At 31.7% G+C, this 19,617-nt stretch overlaps 3 protein-coding genes across 4 annotated transcripts; 1 reads left to right on the forward strand and 2 right to left on the reverse strand.

Annotated features, from left to right (window-relative positions):
- Positions 1-2,777: 2,777 nt before the first annotated feature.
- Positions 2,778-13,230, reverse strand: LOC129910549 (exocyst complex component 1). Its single transcript, XM_055987976.1, has 7 exons — positions 12,469-13,230; positions 12,183-12,410; positions 4,520-4,969; positions 4,139-4,466; positions 3,929-4,061; positions 3,361-3,871; positions 2,778-3,296 (listed from the first exon to the last, which is right to left on the reverse strand). Exons 1-7 carry the CDS (start codon positions 13,114-13,116, stop codon positions 2,949-2,951), a joined length of 2,646 nt encoding a protein of 881 aa, XP_055843951.1. The 5' UTR covers positions 13,117-13,230; the 3' UTR covers positions 2,778-2,948.
- Positions 13,231-14,787: 1,557 nt separating this feature from the next.
- Positions 14,788-15,509, forward strand: LOC129910044 (uncharacterized). Its single transcript, XM_055987287.1, has 4 exons — positions 14,788-14,876; positions 14,948-15,018; positions 15,126-15,298; positions 15,366-15,509. The coding sequence occupies exons 2-4, from the start codon at positions 14,973-14,975 to the stop codon at positions 15,420-15,422; spliced, it is 276 nt and encodes a 91-aa protein (XP_055843262.1). The 5' UTR covers positions 14,788-14,876; positions 14,948-14,972; the 3' UTR covers positions 15,423-15,509.
- Positions 15,510-18,379: 2,870 nt separating this feature from the next.
- LOC129910535 (DNA-directed RNA polymerase III subunit RPC7) lies at positions 18,380-19,394 on the reverse strand. 2 transcript variants are annotated; one of them, XM_055987956.1, is made up of 5 exons: positions 19,317-19,394; positions 19,086-19,253; positions 18,904-19,032; positions 18,580-18,837; positions 18,380-18,518 (listed from the first exon to the last, which is right to left on the reverse strand). In XM_055987956.1, exons 2-5 carry the CDS (start codon positions 19,236-19,238, stop codon positions 18,399-18,401), a joined length of 660 nt encoding a protein of 219 aa, XP_055843931.1. In that variant the 5' UTR covers positions 19,239-19,253; positions 19,317-19,394; the 3' UTR covers positions 18,380-18,398. The 2 variants fall into 2 exon arrangements, with proteins under 2 accessions (XP_055843931.1, XP_055843930.1); XM_055987955.1 differs by having other exon boundaries at positions 19,086-19,357.
- Positions 19,395-19,617: the final 223 nt, after the last annotated feature.

Consider the following 19,617-nt stretch of genomic DNA (forward strand, 5'->3'; position numbering starts at 1 on the left):
AATAACTGATCAGCGCCAGCGCTTCGTATTCGTTTAGTATGAGTTTTAACGAATTCTTATCCTATTCATAATAAAATACACGATTGGGCGCCACGAACTTTCTCTTAGAGTTCAAGTTGCTAAAATTATTAAGACATTTTGTATAGAAAGTTGGTAAAATGTAGGAACAGAAAGGTATATAACGAAAACAAAAAAAATATTAAATTCGTTTTTTCAAAGAAATAAAACAATACCTGAAATCAAACTGAGCCCCAAAACAAGTATACAGTTTGATTTGTTTAGTTAAGATGCATTTTTAGAAAAAAAAAGTTAGAAGCCATTTTTTAAAAAACTAATTTTTTTTTAATATTTTTTTTTGTAAAGAAGTTTTAAAATAAAATTGGTATGCAATTTTGTAGAAATCACTAATCAACATCTTAAAATTCAAAGTTTTCGAAAATGTGATTTTAAAAAAAATTAATTTTTTTAAAAGTCCAAAAATTATTTTTTTTTTGTCAAATTTTTATTTCTTTTAAAACTGATAAATAACACGGTGTTACAAAAATGAGGTTTTAAAATATACGCGGGCGGAGACCTATCAGGTTTTGTAGAGCTAGTCGCACTGAATACGAAACGGTATTTCAAAATCCCCTAACACCCCCAAAATCTGGAGTTACGGGCAAAAAACGGTTTTTTGGACCTTCACCCATTGAAAAACTTCTAGCTTCGACAATTTTTTACCCATTTTCGATTTTTTTACAGTTTCTGATAGAAGATAAATATACCTATTTAACAATGTATAAAACATGTAACTCGGTTAAACCACTTAGAATTTATAAGATTTGCCCAAATTCGGTCTGGACAAAAATAGTATAAAATGAGTTTAAAAAATTTTTTTTCCCCTATTTTTAACTTTGAAATCGATTATTTCAAAAACTATTGGTAATATTATATTGATTTAAAAATTAGAATCAAATGCACAATTTTGCCTTTTGGAAATGGTATCATTTATTACTGTAAGTGTTGCCGTTGTTTTTTAATAATTTTTTTTATTTTGATAATTTTTTTTAGAAAAATGCCCCTCCCACCTAAATGGGGGGAGATAGACCCCCCTCCCAAAGAAAAAAAATGTTTGTATTGAGCTTCTCTACAAAAACCCTTCATCAAATCCTGGCGCCCAACTTATCCTATTACGTGCCGAAACAACATTTTTGTTCTATACCTAAAAGTTCAAATTTCTGTATCTGGGTTGAAATCGAAAAATTTTTTTTTCTAAGCCAATTTTAAAGTGATTTTCATAAAATATACCTCGATCAATTGGGAAATAGATATAGTTTTAGAATATATTTTTTAAATAGCATGTTGTTTTGAAAACATATACTTTAAATTGATGCCGAATTTGGGCAAATGACAAAAAAAATTGAATTTTTGAACTTTGACATCTTATAAATTCTAAGTGGTTTAACCGAGTTACATGTTTTATACATTGTTAAAAAGGTATATTTATCTTCTATCAGAAACTGTAAACAAATCGAAAATGGGTAAAAAATTGTCGAAGCTAGAATTTTTTCAATGGGTGAAGGTCCAAAAAACCGTTTTTTGCCCGTAACTCCAGATTTTGGGGGTGTTAGGAGATTTTCAAATACCGTTTCGTATTCAGTGCGACTAGTTCTACAAAACCTGATAGGTCTCCGCCCGCGTATATTTTGAGTGTTACACCGTGTAATTGGCAAACAAATGTTTTTTTTTAACTTTGCATTTAAAAAAAAATTAAATTACTTTTTTATAGCCACTATTCAACGGTTATAACATTTTTTTAATGGTAATGTATTAGAAGAATTATTGTTAAATATGACTGATTAAAAAAAACTGATGTCCATGTATTTGTGGCAAACAATGTGAGAAAACTTAAGATTTTGCAGTTAAAAAATTTATTAAATTAATAGGCTTTTTTTGCACTTTGGTACCAATAACTTCCTAGTAACTCTAGAGTTGATAAAAACTTTTACCATTTTGCAAATTCCTTTGGCCGAATTTCAATATTTTTTCAAAGAAAAAGTGCAACAGATATGAAAATTTTTAAATGCTCATGTATTAAGTCAATTTTTGTAGAAAATTATAAAAAAAGGAAATTTATAAAATTCATTCATTCATTCATTTTGGTAATCGAAAACGCAAAATGTTCCTTACGCTCGTGCATTATAAATAAAAATAATGTGTCATATGGTCATATTGCATGAACCTTAATTTCCTAGCTTGATCAACAGTTTCCCCCATCCTTATTCTGCATTTTTGGTTAACAAAAAAAAAAAAAATAGCACGTATACGCCGCAGTATACGTGGATAACGTGCAAAAATTGGGAATTACAATTTACAGCTTTGACCTAGGTGCTAAAATACACTTTATTCGAAATTATATTAACACTTACACTAAATTATTGAATAAAATGTTCATCTTTTTGTCGGTAGAGTGAGTAAAAAACAGAAATCCTTTCAAATAAGAACCAAAAATTTAAAAATATTTCTTACATCCAATAGATTGAATTAAATCTAAACTCACCTATGTACTTCACATAAATATTGCAACTTTTGGCAATATAGCAGACCACCCAAGGATTATTATGAATAATTCGTAAAGATACCAATACCCTTCCCCAGCAGTCTGCAAAATGCGTTTTCTTCTCCTTTCATAATTCTTTGTACTCTAAAACAGTTGAAACTCTTTCAATGAAAACCTCATTTTCGTTGCAATAATTTTAATATATATATATTTATTTTGCTATTGCACTTAACAGTAAAATATTTTGTTTTTTTTTTAATTATTTTGTGATTTTGTTGTTTTTTGTATAATATAATAATTAATTACAGTTAATGCTTTAAGCACTAATACTATGGAATTTTTTCCTCCATGGCATAACGGTATAAAATTGTATGTTCGATTGAGAGAGAGAGTCGATGCGATTTTTCATTCAATGTGATCGAGCGATATCAGAAAAGAACGTCAATATATCATGAATACTAAATTCCAAATTAATCATTGCTCCAGCATAGCATTTTTGTATGCGTTCCTCCAAATAATTATATTGTGCAATAAATTCCTCCTGCATTGCATGCCACACAACTTGCAGTAGATTTTCCTCTTCACAAAGATGTTTTTCAACTTTCTTGTAAAGATTTTCCAAACCTTTTTTAACTTCGCGCGCTGGATATTGGCCAATGACTTTACGAAGTTCTTGTTTCGAAAATGCCATTTGATAACTGATTTCAGTTTCTTTAACACCTTGAGCTACTTTTTGTTGAACTCCTTCAAAGAAAAGCTAGAAAAAGAAATAAACAAATTTATTATAAACAAACAAAGCTATCGTTAAAGTATTTTTGTACGTTAAGTTTTTCTAATGGACGACCAAAATATTTAGTCACATATGCCTTCAATGCATCATTATATTTAGCTTTCCCATCTTTTTTAAGCGGCTCCAATCCAGGCACTTTTAGCTGCGCCAACAATGAATACATATGATGATAATTTTCCATTTTTACCACTTGACTCGGTGTTTTGGGGTGTTCGTTGGAATGAATTGATATATAGTCAAATATTGTATTGACCAATTGCAGGTACCATTTCTCCATGTCGGCTCGTCTATCCGATTTACGAAATATTCCCTCGCACGTTTCGGCAAAGTCTTCAAAATTTTCCACATACGGCAATATTCCGCATTTTGAACGTTTGGGCATTTTTGCTTCTTTAATTGACTGTACTTGTTGCTGCATGAATCGATCAAAGTTTCGCTTGACATGAACCAAAGCTGAAGCAAAAGTCATACTAAGGAATGAGTGGGTGTCTTGAGCTGACATAACGTGCTGGGTTAGTCGCACCAAAACGTATAAGGAATAGCTGAATTCGAAACAGATTTAATGATTGATTCATAAAAGAAATCTAAAATGAACCTACAAGCTATCCATTTTGTCAAAACTTTGTATAAAGCTAATAAGCTCAGGCTCCAGACATCCGAATAAGGCCATCATTAGCTTACGAACTTCTTCGTTGATTTGCCGGTCAATTTTTTTCTGAGGTAAAAGATTACCTATTAAAATAAAAATAAAATATTTAAACTTATTGACTGCCTTAGTGTAACATAAAAATAAAAAAAATTGATTTGACTTGAATCTTGTTCTTTTGGTTCGGGTTGACTTTCTAATGCATCCAACGTTGTTTGAGTATTTTTAGTCGTGGGACTTATCACATCCATTTGAAAGAAATTAATGCAAAATAATTGTTCTTGTAAGGCGACTGGTTCTAATTCAGCTAGAACTTTTTCTAAAATCATATCGAATTTCTCACGATCAGCAGTCTCAACACCACTTGCCCAGGATTCTTTATTGACACCTAATGTTCCATAAGGCACTACAACAGTTGATTTCTTTGACGAAGTCGAACTGTCTAAATCTTCACGTGATGTTCGTAGTTTTTCGGAAATTTGTAGTCGAGCCTATGAATAAAACAAATTATTTAACTGAACTAAGAATCAAATCAAATTTTTACCAAAGTAAAGAAATTACGAATATCTCTTTCATAGATTTTACTCAACGATGTTGTATAAACTCTTGTCAAGCCATCATAAGTTTTACGATCCATTGCTTTTGTCCAGTGCATTAATTCTGTGTAGGCAACAAGTTCTTTATGAACTGAAGAATGTTTTGGGAGAACAAGTTCAGTTGAAGAAATTGGAGTGTCGCCAAATTCATTGCCCAAATGAATGAATAAATTATTCACATAACGACTAACGGTAATGGAGAACTTTGCCTTCCACTTTTCAAAACGTTTTCGTTGATCTTGTACTGCTTCGAGACGTAAGAGCGACGGATCTATGTCACTGTTCATTGCTTGTTGCAAGCTTTTGGCCGCAGCTATTGCAGCTTCTCTACCAGCGGCAGTTTTTAGGTCGGGCTCATCCAGAGCTTGTTGATGACCATGAGGGAGATCAAGTTGTGTCTGTAAATTCAATTTAAATAATCATCAGAATAAGTAAACAGTGCAAATCAAATTTTGAAGGTTTTCCATTTTTCGATATAAAGGAGGATTTTACAATTCTAATTATTCGCTTCTCAAAAAAGGACAAGCTAACCAACAAAAGTTTAACCATTACACTAGTTTACAATGTTTTTTTTTTGCGGAAACCAAATTATATACTTTTCCAAATGTTTTCGGAGTGCTGAGCTCGAAGTCAGAAAAATTCAATCAGCTCCAGTTTTTGAAATACATATTACTGTTAGAAAATTAAGAAAACCGTTTTTTTTGCCTACTTTTGAGGCTATGCTATAGTGTAAAGAAATTTGTTTAAACATAAATCGTTTCGATTTCTTTTGTTCTTCTTTTGAAACATGTTTAAATCTTTCCAACATCTTTCTTATTGCCTGAGATATTTTAATTTGAAGTACATAATTGTATTTGGTTTATATAAAGAGGATAATAAAGTTTTTTTTTTTGAATTATTAAAAATTTTGAATATTAAAAAAAAAAGAACGAACGATCAAATATTTCTGACTTCAGATTCAAGTTTAGCACACCGAAAACTTTAAGAAAAGTATAGTTTAGTGTCAGCAACAAAAAAAAAGTATAATTTTGTAAATAATGTTATCAGAAATCCCAATTGACAATCCAAAATCAAATTTTGGGTCTTCTAATTTCCTTTAAATTTGACTGCGTTTGACCAACTTTCTTACTTGTTGAGTATAGAAACTCATTGGATCTGCACAACTTACAATTTGCAAAAAAAAAATAATGTTGGATTGTTAGTCATCATGTTTTGAAGTTAGCTGCATTTGAAAGCTAAAAATAGGTGAATCTGTGTAAAGAAGATAGGTCAATTTTCCAAGCCAAAATTCTTAATTTTGATTAGGAGGGTAGAACAACGTCTGCCAGGTCAGCTAGATTTTACAAAACTTTGTTTTTCTACTCTTGCTTGAGCTACAAATTATATGTTTATGTTTAATAAAAACTAACTTAGAAGGCTTATAACTTTATAAATACAAATTATCAAGCATTCTTTGGCCTCAATGTTATGATTCTAATGTTAAAGCTAGAACTACATCACAAAAGCAAAAAGAGTACAAAAAGTATAAAAAGTACAAAATAACAAAAACAAATTTATATTAATGTGCTATTTAAAAATTTAAAATATTTGAAATTTCGAAAACTTTTTGTTTTTGTACCTTTTTTATTTTGCGATTTGATGTAGTACCTACAGCCTTTAATCTTAAAAAATTCAGAAAAACACATTTTGGACATTTCAACACAACACATTTCAAATATTCCTAAAAATGTTATACCAACTTTTTTTTTGAAAAATATTTTAAATTTGTATTATGTATACAAAATACTATTTTTTTTAAAAACCTTTTTTTTTTTTCAAAAAAAATTCCTTTTTTTTTTGGTAAGACCCATTTAAAACGTTCTTTCAGTTATTATAAAAATAAAATTTATATTTTTTTACATATCTTATGAAAAATCTTAAAAAATCAAACTATATTTATTCCATAATGATAATAAAATAAGAGCAAGTGAATGTGACCCAGACGTGCATTTTATTAATTTAAAAAAAATGGAATTATATTCTATAGAAAAATGAATTGAATCAAATGGTTCACTAACCGCTTTCGCAAGCGGCATACTTAGAAAACATAAAGATCTTGTTCATGAAAAATAATTTAATAGTAACGATTACATGATTACAACCTCTATTTTAACTCACATAATTGTAAGAAATTCGAGCTATTCATAGGGCTGATACTAGTATTCATTATACTGCCCATAATCTCGTAAAGGCCCTACACTACACTACAATGACCCAGTGGCGTAGATAGCTTTTTGCTAAGGGGGGGGGATTGTATTATTTTTATTCTCTTTAAATTGGAGAATTGGAGGTCATTGAATGACCTAAAAAGTGAAAAAGTGGGAAATTTACAAAAGTAAAAATTTTTTATTTCTTTTTAGCGCTATTTGCTTTTGGAAAAAACTAAAACTTAACTAAAAAATAAGCATTCTGCATCATTATTTTTAATTTTGTGCTGGGAAAAACAGTCACAAAATGAGTTTGAAGATTTTCACTTTTTGACTTTTTGCAAAAAGTGGCTGTTGTAGTTATACCTTTATGGAATTAAAAACATTAAGAAGTGCAAATTAGAGCTGGAAAGTGTTTATGCTAACACAATTTTTTTTTTTTTTGGTTTTAAGATAATATAAAACTATTCAAAAAAAATACGGTTTTTTGCATAGCTCCGCTAATAAAAGTGGTACAAACTTGTTTTTAAGTTATTTTATTAAAGCTCACATCGATCAATGAATTAAAACCAGGCAGTGCGTCCGTCAGCGCAAGGTTAGGCTCGACACTTTGACTGAATTTTATTTTCGCAGAAAAGAACTTAATTCAGGTTAAAAAGGGAATTTTCTGTAGATCTTTTTACCTTGTGCAAATATTTCAATGCAATTTGTAACAACTTTTTATAATATCGAAAAATAAATTATTTTTTTTAGGTCTTGAGTATAACAAAACTAAGATTGGTCAGACAGACGGACTCTGGATAGATTTGAGCTTTTTTTTAAGCTAAAAAGATAGTAGGAATATTATTATTTTTTTTTTTTAACTTTTCGCTAATGTTAAATAGTCTGAAAAACCGGAATTAAAAAACAGTTGATACATATCTACAATCATGGACAGAGAAATAGCACACTATTGCGAAAAATCATGCGAATCGAATTTTAGATATTGGGAATGCTTATTATATTTTTTTTTTCTTTTGGTATATTGTCGAAATAAAGTGATTGAGGCGAAAATATCTTAAAAGTACCGTTATTTTCTATATTTAATTGCACTAGCAATATAATGCTTTTCCTGTCTCTTTCGCTAGTGGACACAGAAATAGCATACATTTGTTTAACCGTTAAATTTTTAATCCGCGTTCAAAAGTTGTAAACGAAAATGCATTTGTTTTTGAAAAAAAAATAGGCAGAAAAAATCATTAAACTGCGAAATAAGGGAGAATTACTTTTATATCTTCATAGTCAAGGGAAAAATCCTACTCAATTAGCTTAAACTCTGAATTTTTCGAATAAATGATGGATAAAGCCATTTATCTAGATAGAGCAAATAGAAATTTAAATTCTGAAATTAAATTGGGTTAACTTCTTCCCAGCAAAACTTCCATACGAGTGGATAGAGCGATCACAAAGAAACGCAAATATGAGCCTTTTAAGTCATCTCGCACGATTTTGCCCGAAGTAAATATAGAATTCGGTGAAAAAAAAAAGTCAAGCAGACTTTTAAGAAGGATACTTAATGATGCTGAATTGTATAGACGGGTAAGCAAGAAAAATCCAATGATATAAAAAGACACATCAAAGATCGCCTAACATTTAGCTAAAAAACATCTGAATAAAAACGTGCAGTTTTGAATGAGAGTCTTTTGGAGTGATGAAATAAAGGTTAACCGCATCGAAACCGATGACAAAACATTTGTCCATTGCCCTAAAATGTTAAAAGGACAAGCCAAAGTATTATCTCCAAGACGATGAAACTAGGAAACCTGGCATGGTAAGGACCCATTGGTTAGGTGGATGGCAGAATTGATAAATTCTTTTGTCTTAATATTACATTAGAATACCAAAGAACCATATTTCTCGCTTGTTAATTAGATATTCATACATAACAATAACAACCCAAGCATGCATCAAAAATAGTACAAGATAGGTTTTCGGACGAAAACATCGATGTTTGCACCTAACCATCTCAAATTCACGATCTTAACCCCATAGAAAATTTATAAATTGATGTCAAGGTTAAGCTTGGGGAAACAAATTTCGAAAATTCAAACGATCTTTGGACCAGAATCAAAGAAGCGTGGTACCGTACTCCACAAAGTGGATACCAGAAGTTAGTTGAAAGTTTACCAAAAAGTAACTTTGAAAAAACCGTGGTCTACTAATAAGTTACTAACTTAGTAGTATTGAATTTATCGGAAATTGTAAGAATTTTTTTTTAGAAATGATTATTTTTATAATTTTCGGAATGTGTGCTATTTCCTTGTCCACAAGAAAAAAGGGTATTCTCTACAAATCATAATTTTCAGAAATTTAATCGAAATAAAATAATTTATAATTATTAGTTATGAATCCCCATAAGCTAATGCATGCCCTGATATAAAAATTAATATATATAAGTTAAAAGGTCCCAAATAAATCCAATTTTTGTAAGAAAAATCAAAAATGTGCTATTTCTTTGTCCAGGTTCATCGAACAGAAACTCACCTCCAATAAAAAAAAAAAAATTGTCGTGAAAGTCGAATTTGCAACCGGTGATTTTTCAAAGGAAAACAAATGAATTAAGTGGGCCCTGAGGGCTAAATTCCTATTTTTATGAGCTTCGTAGAGTGAAGCATTATTTTAAGGTGTCTACATAACTGTGAAGGCAATGTCATTAAGTGAAAAGCTATTTCCTCATACAAAACTTTTGATCTGCAATTTCAAACAGAGTTTTTTTTACTATTGGAGGTGAGTTTCTGTTCGTGGTTTGTAAAGTGATAATTTTTGCGAAGTTTTGTTCTCCTCAAATGTTTACCACTTCTGACAACCCGTTTTGCCGTCGCACAATGGGGCAAATCGACCCAAAAGCTGGCAATAATTAATAAAACCAAATTGCAAATAAACTTAATTTTTTAATATTTTCTAATAGAGTAATATCCATCCTTTAAAAAAATTATTTTAATTTTTTTTTAGTCCTTCCCGTTTTTTCACAACACAGTTTTGTTTAAGCTTAATTAGTAGTCAGCTGAGCCAGAAGTGAAATTGTCGATTTTTCATCGTGATCTTTGAGAACAGTTTTTAATTTTTTTTGTTGATTCATTAAAAATTTAAGTATGCAGCCTTCAACTTCGGGTATGTAAGAGTTATTTAAACAATTTGTTTTTTGTTAAATGTAAATATACATGTAAAATTTTAGTGAAGTTCAGTTTTTTTCAAAGGGTTATTTTAGAGGTTCTGTGAAATCCATTGATTTTTAAATGTGTTCCGAGTGGGATCGAGTTGTGTTTTATGTGATTTTAAAATGTTTGTGATGTTAATTTTGTGATTCCGTCAAAAAAACGTGCTCGTTTTGCACCCTTTTTGTGATATGTGAATTTTCGTAACTTTTGAACCTTAACTTTTTTTTTTTATTTTTTTCGTTGCTTTAGGAATCTCTTCAAATTCAATTTTTTTACAAGAACGCAACTTGTAGAAATTATGAAAAGATGTGAGAGTGTTATGATTGAGGATCAGATGGATTTTTAAAAAAAATATCTTCTAAATATGACAAAAAGTACCGAAATTAGTCAAGTTAATGAATTCAATAGACTTTTTTCGCATTTTAAATCCGAGTTCAAAACGCGGTGGGTCAAAGCTTCTAGAATCAAACAAAGATTTAATGCAACAAACGAAAATTGGCTCAATACCTCAATTGTTTTTAAAAAGGCAAAAGAATCTGCAAAGAAACGTGCTCGTCCAAAAAAATTGCAGTCTTATCCCCAGAAGCACCTGCGCTATTGAAACCCAAGCATTCCCGAAGCAAACATTTTTGTTGAAACTAACGTATCTGATGACGAAAGTGATGAATAAACTTATTTTATATTTTTTTTTTAGTTTTTTTTTTAATTAAGAGCCAATTTTTCAATCTTCTAATAAACAGTCAGTTAACTGTTCGACGAATAAAGTTATTAGGCTCATAAACAATCAGATAAAAACATTGAATTTTTCAATCAAGAATAATTTATTCTACAGAATAACAAAAAAAAATTGTCAAATTCAAAAATATTTAAAATTAAACGTCATTTTTATTCATGATTGTTTTTGTTTTCTTGTTTTCCACTGTATTTTTTTCAAAATTCTTTCAAAACAGCTTTGACAACTGACACAATATTTTTATTGAGATTATTCCTTAGAATAATTTTATTCGTTTCTGAAAGAAGCAGATAGATTTATTCTTAGGAATAAGCTATATCTGCCTGTTGAAAAATTGATTTTTTCTCTATCCTTAGGAATAAGTACTAACTGACTGTTTAACTGACTATTGAAAAATTGGCCCTAAATTTAAAAAAGTCGATGAAAATAAAAACTTTAAATTAAAAAAAAAGATTTTTTTTTAAATCAGATTTTCTCTACAATAAGGGTAAAGTTGGATAAAAGCATGGATAAAAGTTATGTCAGATAAGAAATTAATATATTATTAAGTATCTTGAGCCTTAAAATAACCTTTCAATCTGAAAAATACTAACATTTTTATTAGATCCCAAATAAGTGGGCCTTTTAGTGGGCGTGGCAATTATAGCATTAGATATGGCCTAGTAAGGGTCTCAGAAGCATATATACAAAATTTCAGGTTCCTAGCGCTAACGGTTGATTTAATACCACATTTTAAGGCATTCTGCCCCACTGTGCGTCGTTAAACTGCATTTTATACCCGTTTTCAGCTTAATTTTTAGCTCGAAGTCATGCTATTCTGATCATTGCACATCTATCGCCCCATGTTGTGACTGAGTTACATCGACTTTTAATGTTGTTTCTATACCCTTGGATATTGCGCAAATAACTGCTTACTAAATTTTAACTTGTGTTTGTTTTTGTCCCAATGCATCGTTGGTTTCGGTCTAATTCAAAGGCTTCTTTTATTTTCCACATTTTTTCCGCGCCTAAAGATTTTTCACGACCCGTTTTCATCCTTACAGGTTATACACAATCAGATTTATTGACAGACACAATTTTGAGTCCAACAGACCCATGCAACTCATCATTTATTAACATTTTTGCTTTTGAACCTATTCAGATGAGCCAAAAAATATGCTTGATTTTATGACTAGATTTGGTCTAGCTACCGTGTGAGAAGAACGGTAGGCCCCAAGACAATTTTTTTTTTCTCCTTAACTAAGCGCATAAAGATGTTCTCTCGTTACATACATAAAAAAGATGTGCCATTGCATTACATACCAAGACAGGCCAAATGTAAAACGAACTAAAATGTGAACCTATTCAGATGAGCGGCAGTGTAAATGTTCTTTTTTTAAGTTAACAAAGATTTTCAACAATGGACTCAACTAAGAATGAAATTCGAGTTCTCTATCAAATAAGAATAATTTTTGTTTGTTTTTGTTTTAATAAACACATAGAAAAGATAACTCACAATAACTCGATTTAATTCCTTCAGCAATTTAATATTATTATTATTAGCAATCTCAATCATTGCATTCTTCCCGCCAATCTTCTCCATAGTCTCCCGGACATGTCCCAAAATCTCTTCATAAGCATCCAGTCGAGTTTCAAATTTCTCCGCTTCAGCAACGGCCGTTTCAATATGTTGCATTAGAACAAAAACTTGTTGCTCTGATGCCAATACACTTTGAACATTAGCCTGAATATAAAACAAATAATTAAACTACAAGTTTTAAGATTACCCAGATTAACTTTACCCCATCTAAATCATGTAATTCTTTACTCAATTGTTCAATAAAAGTCTCTGCATCTTTAATAGCAAAATCACACTCGGAAAACAACTTCATCAATTCAGTTGCTTCCTTGTCCGAAATCATTTGGAATTCAGGACTTTCTGAATCGTCATCTTCAATGTCAGCGATGGCTTTATTTCCATTGCCACTCGCTGCCACCTTTTCCGGTGACATTTCGGACAACCAAGCAGCCGGGACATTCCGGAATTCGGCCCGATTCGATCGGACATATTTATTAATTTGCTTATACAAAACAGCAATGAAATTTTGTCTTTCATGCAAATTAATAGCATACCACTTGTAGAGTTTTTCAACTTGCAAATCAAATTCGTGAGTTTCGAAATCTTCGCTTTTGCCATCGACGAGTTTGATTTCGTCCAATTGCCAGCAGCGTTTCTTTTTGTAATCACCTTCACGTTCGGGAAGTTTTACTAAACATACTGTTATAACGGGAATGGGAGGTGGAGTTGTGACAATGCAGAGATAACAAACTTTTTTCTTTTTGTAAGTTTTTGTGACTGTGGCGACGGATAGGACACGTTCGCCGGTGCTATTGAATAGATCTTTTTGCAAAATATGCTTTATGTTGGCTAAGGTTCCGATGGTTAACATTTTTAATTGAAATTTGTTTAAATATTTAGTTGAGATAATGAAAAATATAAATGAAAAAAAGGGTTAAACCATCGATTGGTAAGATTTTTTTCAGTAGTAGTTTTGAAGGAACAATCAAAACAAATGTCAGAGGTTTTGAAGTTTGTGCTGGATGACATAAGCAGAGCTTTTCAAACTGTGGATTTTGAAGGGAAATTTATGGAGGGAAATTGTGAGAGAAATGAATGAATTCAGCACTTTCATTTCATTTGAAAAATAAATTAAGGCCCTAACTACATTGGCTCAAAAAGTGAAAAAGTACAAATAAATGAAAGTTTTCAAAATAAAAAAAAAAATTGAAAATGATGCAGAATCTTTTGATCTGAAAAACAATTTATTTACCCTTTTTTACAAGAAAATTGCGATAGCGAGAAAAAAAAAATATATTACTTTTGTACCTACTTTTGCAAAAAGTGGCCAATGTAGAATAAATTGCAATCAAACTTGCATGAATGTTTGTTGCAATTTATAATTTTTTTAAACCAACATAAGTTATTCATTTGGAACTGGATCAATTTTACACGAAAAACAAAAACAACATGAAGTCCTGCTGTCTATCGGAATCATTTTAACTGAACCAAAAATTAGTTCTATTTCTGGTCAACAGATGACTTTTGTTTGATAGTAGGGAGAAAAATAAGAATTAAAGCAAGAGTTGGCGAATATTAGCGAAAAAGAGATGCAAATTGAAATCTGTTTCTACTTTAATCCAAATCGTTTTATTTTGTAATCAATCTTTTGATCTCTCTACTAACAATTTTACTTCAATAATGCTTTACAGAAGCAACAATTGCATCTGTAAAGCTTTATAGAATCAAAATTGTTTGTCGGGCTATATGGATCATTTGTAAAACGTTATAAAAAAAAAACGTTGATAAAAATGGTTACTAAAGCCTAGTACGCAGCTGAAGCGAAACGAAAAATGTTCAAATTCGATAACGAAAATGCTAACGAAAAAATATCTCCCAGTATTCTGTCAAAGCCAAAATAAATCCAAATTTATTTAAAATCAAGCAAAACGAAAATGTTCGTTCATTTTTGTATGGAAAATTTCGTTTCGTTCCAGCTGCGTACTAGGCTTAAGACAGTAGTACAAACGTACTTCAGCCTTGGTTCAAGAATCTAAATTGCTGATTTCAACGAATTATCTATGTTTAAACTTTGGTTTAAGCATTTATTTGGATATTTTAACATTATATGGACCTTAAACCAGTGCTAAACCTCAGCTTGACCACTGATTTCATAAAATAAAATTCGTTGAATCAAGAAATATTTCTACAACTGGCCCTAAACAATTGACCACACCTGAAAAGTATGTGGTAGCAGTATGGGTATTTGAATGTGGAATTAGTATAGGTACATACCATAACAAAAACTGTTTTGCAATTATGAGCACTAGATTTGCTAAACCCTATGACATTTATTTTCAAAAAGTAAATTTTCATACCCCAACGCTGCAAAAGAAGTGTTAAAAAAATCACTCTTTTACTTTTGCACAGTGACCAAAAGTGCAAAAAGAAAAATACAAAATAATTTCCCTTATGTTGTAGCCTTAAAGTCTTCAATGTGTTATCACCCTTACAGAAGTGTTCAGAAAATTAAAAACGTCAAAATCTACCCATTCGATAGTCGTTTATGCACTTCGATACTCGTTCTCGCACTGTGAAAATTTCCAATTTTTTTGATTATTTTCCTTAGCACACTGTCAAGTCAGAGTGGTTGTGAGTAAAATCAAAATCTTAAAATTTCTTCCAAAAAATCAATTTAATTTATATTTTCTTTTCAATTCAAGATATAATTCCATTAACTTAATCAATATGTTGGTCAAACAATTTGTATCCCAAGCTCTTTTGTTGAGAAATGGTAAGTTAAAAAAAAAATTTCGACTTCCTAATCTTATTGGTAACCTTACATTACATAATTATGAAATCATTTTTGCTCAAAAAAACCTATCAAAATCAATTTTACAGCTGGAGCTTTGTCTCGTGCTGCCTACCATGCCGGTGGACACCACAAGCCCTCAACCATGAATGACTTACCAGTCCCAGAAGGAGATTGGCAAGAACACCATTCTCGTCAAAACTCCAAATACAACGCAGTATTGTTAACTGGAATTTTGGTTTTGGCTGGTTCAATTGGATTTGTAAGTTTTGCATGGAAATAGTTTTTGTTTGATATGATTTTTATAAGAAAATTGTTTAATTATTTAGGCCAAGTCATCAGGAATTATCTTCTTGAACTCCAAACCACCAAAGACATACGAATAAACAACAACAATTCCATGGATATAAAAATAAATGTAGCAATTTGTTAATTATTATTAAAATAAATTATTCGCAATTGCGCTAAGTGTATAGATTTATCTTTTTATTGTTTTTTTCTATGGACAATGTAGTTATCCGAAATTGTTTTCCCTAAATTGCAATAAATTGCATAAAAAAGAAAAGCATGTTTTGTTGAATTTATAGGGAATTGTTTTTCTGTTTGCCTGTTTGGAGCACCTGCCCAGAATTGGGAGTTATACTCGAGCCTTGGACGAATAGGTATATGCTTTTGCATCTTTGGAGGAAACTTGAACATTTCGCAGACGAGTTGCCTAATTTCGGCCGTCTCTAGTTTCCGGCCACCTTTCGGAAAATCGGTATTACTAGTGATTTCGAAGGGTTTGTTCCAAAATTTCGATCTTATGCTTTTCTAACATGTAAAAGCACATTGGAATAACTGGCTGAATACAATGGTGTAGCTGTGGCTGTAGCTTGTAGTACTGTCAAAATTTTACTAAGGGAAAACCCTACAAAAGTTGGCGACAGCTGAGCAAAAAGTTGAGAATTATTTAAATTGCGCTACAAGCTACAGCTACACCATTGTATTCAGGGGGTAAACCCTATTAAATCACTAGTTATAACGATTTTCCGGAAGGTGGCCGGAAACTGGAGACGGCCGAAATTAGGCAACTCTATCCTATATGACACAAATTTCGCTTTAACCCTCTGTAGGCACACATCTTTTTTTGTGACACACGGGTGCGAATGTGGCTTCTACTTTTTCATGTCGCTAGAACTTTTTTATGTCTCATATTTTTAAAGAAAACGTATATGAAATTGATGTAGAATAGGAATTCGAATATTGTATTCACAATTCGAAAAAAATATATTGTCATCAATTATAAAGAGAATTGTTTGCATCCACTTTTTTGAAAAATTGTTATTTTTTAATTTTTTGTCGGGCCAAACTCGCACTCGTGTGCCGACAGAGGGTTATTAATAGTAGCAAAATTGTGTTTTTGAAGAATTAAATTCTACGCGATTTCTTATTTCTCATTGGATAATGCTTTCAAGATTAGAATTTAATGAATGAGCTTATCATATTCGAGATTCACATCCGAAGAACATGGGCGAGAATCAGGAAACGAATATGAAAAATTAGGGGTACTATCATCAGCAAAACAGTTGAGTGGATTTGAAGTTTCAGAAGGGAGATCATTTATAAAAATGAGAAAGAGTCGGAGACAAAACGGAGCCCTGGAGCACACTAGCATTTATTTTATGGGTTTCAGAATGGAATTCATCTAATACGACTTTTATTCAACGGTTCGAAAGGTAGTTTCTAATCCATCGAAGAAGAGACAAATCGACTAAAAAATCACGCATTTTTAAAAGAAGAGCTTGATTGCAAACTCTATCAAGTGCCTTAGAAATATCAACTGCAACAATCTTGCTTTCTCCAAAGCCATGTCAAAATTTGGTCCACTGTTCGGTGAGTGTTGCTACGAAAGACATACCTCCGGTCATTAATAAGCTTTCGTTCTTCGAGATATTTAAGTTGAAAATTAATCAACGTTTCCATGACCTTGGAAAGAAGTGACGCAAGTGCGATTGGTCGGTAGTTGGAGGGTGGGGAAGATTCGCTAGCGCGGAAGAACACCTCTTCAAAACGATAGGGAATTTGTAAAGCAAATTTGTGAATATCAAGATCTTGTTGAAATCTTGGTGGCGGAGTCATGACACTATCAGGAATGTAGAGTTGGCAGCCAATTGCCTCGCGAGGAGGTTAGCTTTCTCAACAGAGCTAACAAAAGGAGTATCATTGAAGACGAGCGTTGGAGCCGACGACGAGGTAGTATTGCGTATGTTTTTTTACAAATGACCAAACATTTTTACTACCTTTGGGACATTGTTGTATTTCCATGCAAAAATTTAGTTCGTCGAATATTGGCGTTTCTGACCTTTCTAGCTTGTTTGAACTTTTTCCAGATTTCCTCAGTGAGGTTGGCTTTGTAACATCAAGATTGTACCTCTTTATTCGTGATAACCTCTTTGCAGCTCGAATCAAATTCTTTCGGTTTTATTAAATTAACCCTATTCGGGATAAAATTTCTCATTCCGAAGGGAATTAAATTTGTGATTATATCTGCACTGCAATCAGTCACTATAGAGGAAGCATAGCGACCAGTTAACATTTTGAAAGAAATCGTTGGGATCCTCCCAGTTAACTTTCTCGTACTGTCAGACAGTTCTCTTTTCTTTAATTGGGTATATTTGGCACAAGAAATTTGCAGATATGAAACAATGTTCCGATGTACCAACAGGCAACAACACACTAACAGTATATTTATTAGGGTCAGAGCTAAGAAACAAATCTAGAGTGTACTAGAGTCGCGGCTCGTCGACCAGCTGAATAAGGTGGTTTAACTCCTATTCTACTGTTCTTTCGTTCTACATATCCCTTTTCGCAAGAAGTTTTTCTGTCTATTAATGCAAATACACTTCCTGTTGACGCTATCTAAAGCCTCCACGAATTCGATGAACAGCAGATGAAGTTTGTTATGGTGACCAGTGCCTTGAGGCGGATCTACAATCCATGTGCATGATCCGTGATTCATGGGTCCAACTCTGAATATGCCAAAGTAGCCCATAAAAGGTGTTCACAAAGTAGTTCATTCTTACTGAAACTGTAGACGTCGCCGTTGATCTAATATATGAAATTCTTCCGCTGCAACATGGATCCAAGAAAAGTGCCTTAGAGGAAACACTTTTCCAGCGCGGAATCCTGCTCGTTCAGCATAATGGCAAAGGTAACTAAATTGACCATGTTTTGTTGGTTTTTAGGTTAATACTTTTTAACCCGAAAGAAACATCTTTTGAATAAGAGTGTTTCTTAATTTGATAAAGTGGATTCCAAATAAATAAAGTCTCTGACTTTCTACTAAAGTAAAACCAAAATATTTCAAAAACAAAATTAATTTAATAAACAGGTCCATCATCTAAATTATCATCTTCTTCATTGTAAGCTTCTCCATTATCAAAATAGCTGTTACCATAATCATTTTCATCATCCATTTCATCATCGGCTTTCATACCATCCTGTTTATTGGAAAAAAAAGTATAAAAACTATGTCTTAATTAAATTACAAAATAAAAATACCTCTTCTTCCTCTTCCTCAGCTTCAGAATCTGATGCTTTCTTCTCATTTAATTCCGGATCACCATCAGTCTTTTCTTTTTCTTCAAGAACTTTAAGTCTATCATCGATGTTGGCTGTTTTAGACTTTTTCGATGGAACATTAGTTCCACCTGCGGCGCTATTTGTTTTCCGTTTGTTAAACATAGGAGACAATTCACTTGGCATTAATTGCCAAGGAATATCTGCTTTTGTTTTTGTTTTGGAATTTTCTAATGCATTCTTTGGTTTGAAGAAGATTTTAAATAAAAACAAAAATGAAGAAGGAATTGTTTCTTAATTACTTACATTATATTGATCAGAATATCGCAGGATATTGGCTTTTGTGAGTTTTGGCATAATGTAATAAGGAGAATCTCGCATGTGACTTAAGAAATCTTCCTTCCAGAGGATTTGATAGTTTTGGGAAGCTGTTGTCTTTGGATTGAACTATTATTGAAAAGGATTTGTTAAGTTGGAACATTTCTTACCTCCATTGTAACAGGCTTTGACATTAGAGGTGGAAATGTTGGTGGAGGTGCTAGTTGAACTTGAGGCATGTCTTTTCCAATGCAACCCATTGCTTGAAGTTGTTCTTGGGTTAAAGACGAAGTCTTGCCACCACGTCCTCCTCTGCCAGCCATTATGTTGATTTATGTCTAGGAAGATTGATTTAACTCTTAAACAAATTTTCGAAATAAAACAACGGAGAGTAGTTTTACTATGGGAAACTATTATTTTATTTTGTTTAAAAATAAATAAACACAACAAGGTGGTCTTCCGGTGACACTTGATAAATAATGACATTTGAGCGCGTTCAATTTGATTTCAGTAAAAATTGATAATTTTTAAAGTGACAGAAATTAAGGCCCGACCACAATATTCGAAGTCATTTGAAACACAGTACCTACACAGTATGTGTACTGTGCCTTTGAAGGTGATAGATTACTCATGAGTACTTTACTAGAAATTTTCAATAGAAAGCGCATCAAATCCTTCATTTACATGAATGCAAATTGCTAG

The sequence above is a fragment of the Episyrphus balteatus genome, chromosome 2 (genome assembly GCF_945859705.1).
Source record: "Episyrphus balteatus chromosome 2, idEpiBalt1.1, whole genome shotgun sequence".
In the NCBI taxonomy this organism is placed as follows: Eukaryota; Metazoa; Arthropoda; class Insecta; order Diptera; family Syrphidae; genus Episyrphus; species Episyrphus balteatus.

Bases quoted from the DNA above. Each gene is read 5' to 3' on its own strand.
- LOC129910535 (XM_055987956.1), bottom strand. From the start codon at position 19,238: ATGGCTGGCAGAGGAGGACGTGGTGGCAAGACTTCGTCTTTAACCCAA. The intron at 18,838-18,903 runs GTAAGTAATTAA...TTCAAACCAAAG, and splicing joins GATATTCTGATCAATATAAT to AATGCATTAGAAAATTCCAA. The intron at 18,519-18,579 runs GTATTTTTATTT...TCCAATAAACAG, and splicing joins CTGAGGAAGAGGAAGAAGAG to GATGGTATGAAAGCCGATGA.
- LOC129910044 (XM_055987287.1), top strand. From the start codon at position 14,973: ATGTTGGTCAAACAATTTGTATCCCAAGCTCTTTTGTTGAGAAATG. The intron at 15,019-15,125 runs GTAAGTTAAAAA...TCAATTTTACAG, and splicing joins AGCTCTTTTGTTGAGAAATG to CTGGAGCTTTGTCTCGTGCT. The intron at 15,299-15,365 runs GTAAGTTTTGCA...TTAATTATTTAG, and splicing joins TGGCTGGTTCAATTGGATTT to GCCAAGTCATCAGGAATTAT.
- LOC129910549 (XM_055987976.1), bottom strand. From the start codon at position 13,116: ATGTTAACCATCGGAACCTTAGCCAACATAAAGCATATTTTGCAAAAA. The intron at 4,467-4,519 runs GTAAAAATTTGA...TTTTATTCATAG, and splicing joins TTCGTAATTTCTTTACTTTG to GCTCGACTACAAATTTCCGA. The intron at 3,872-3,928 runs GTAGGTTCATTT...TTTCGAATTCAG, and splicing joins TTTGACAAAATGGATAGCTT to CTATTCCTTATACGTTTTGG.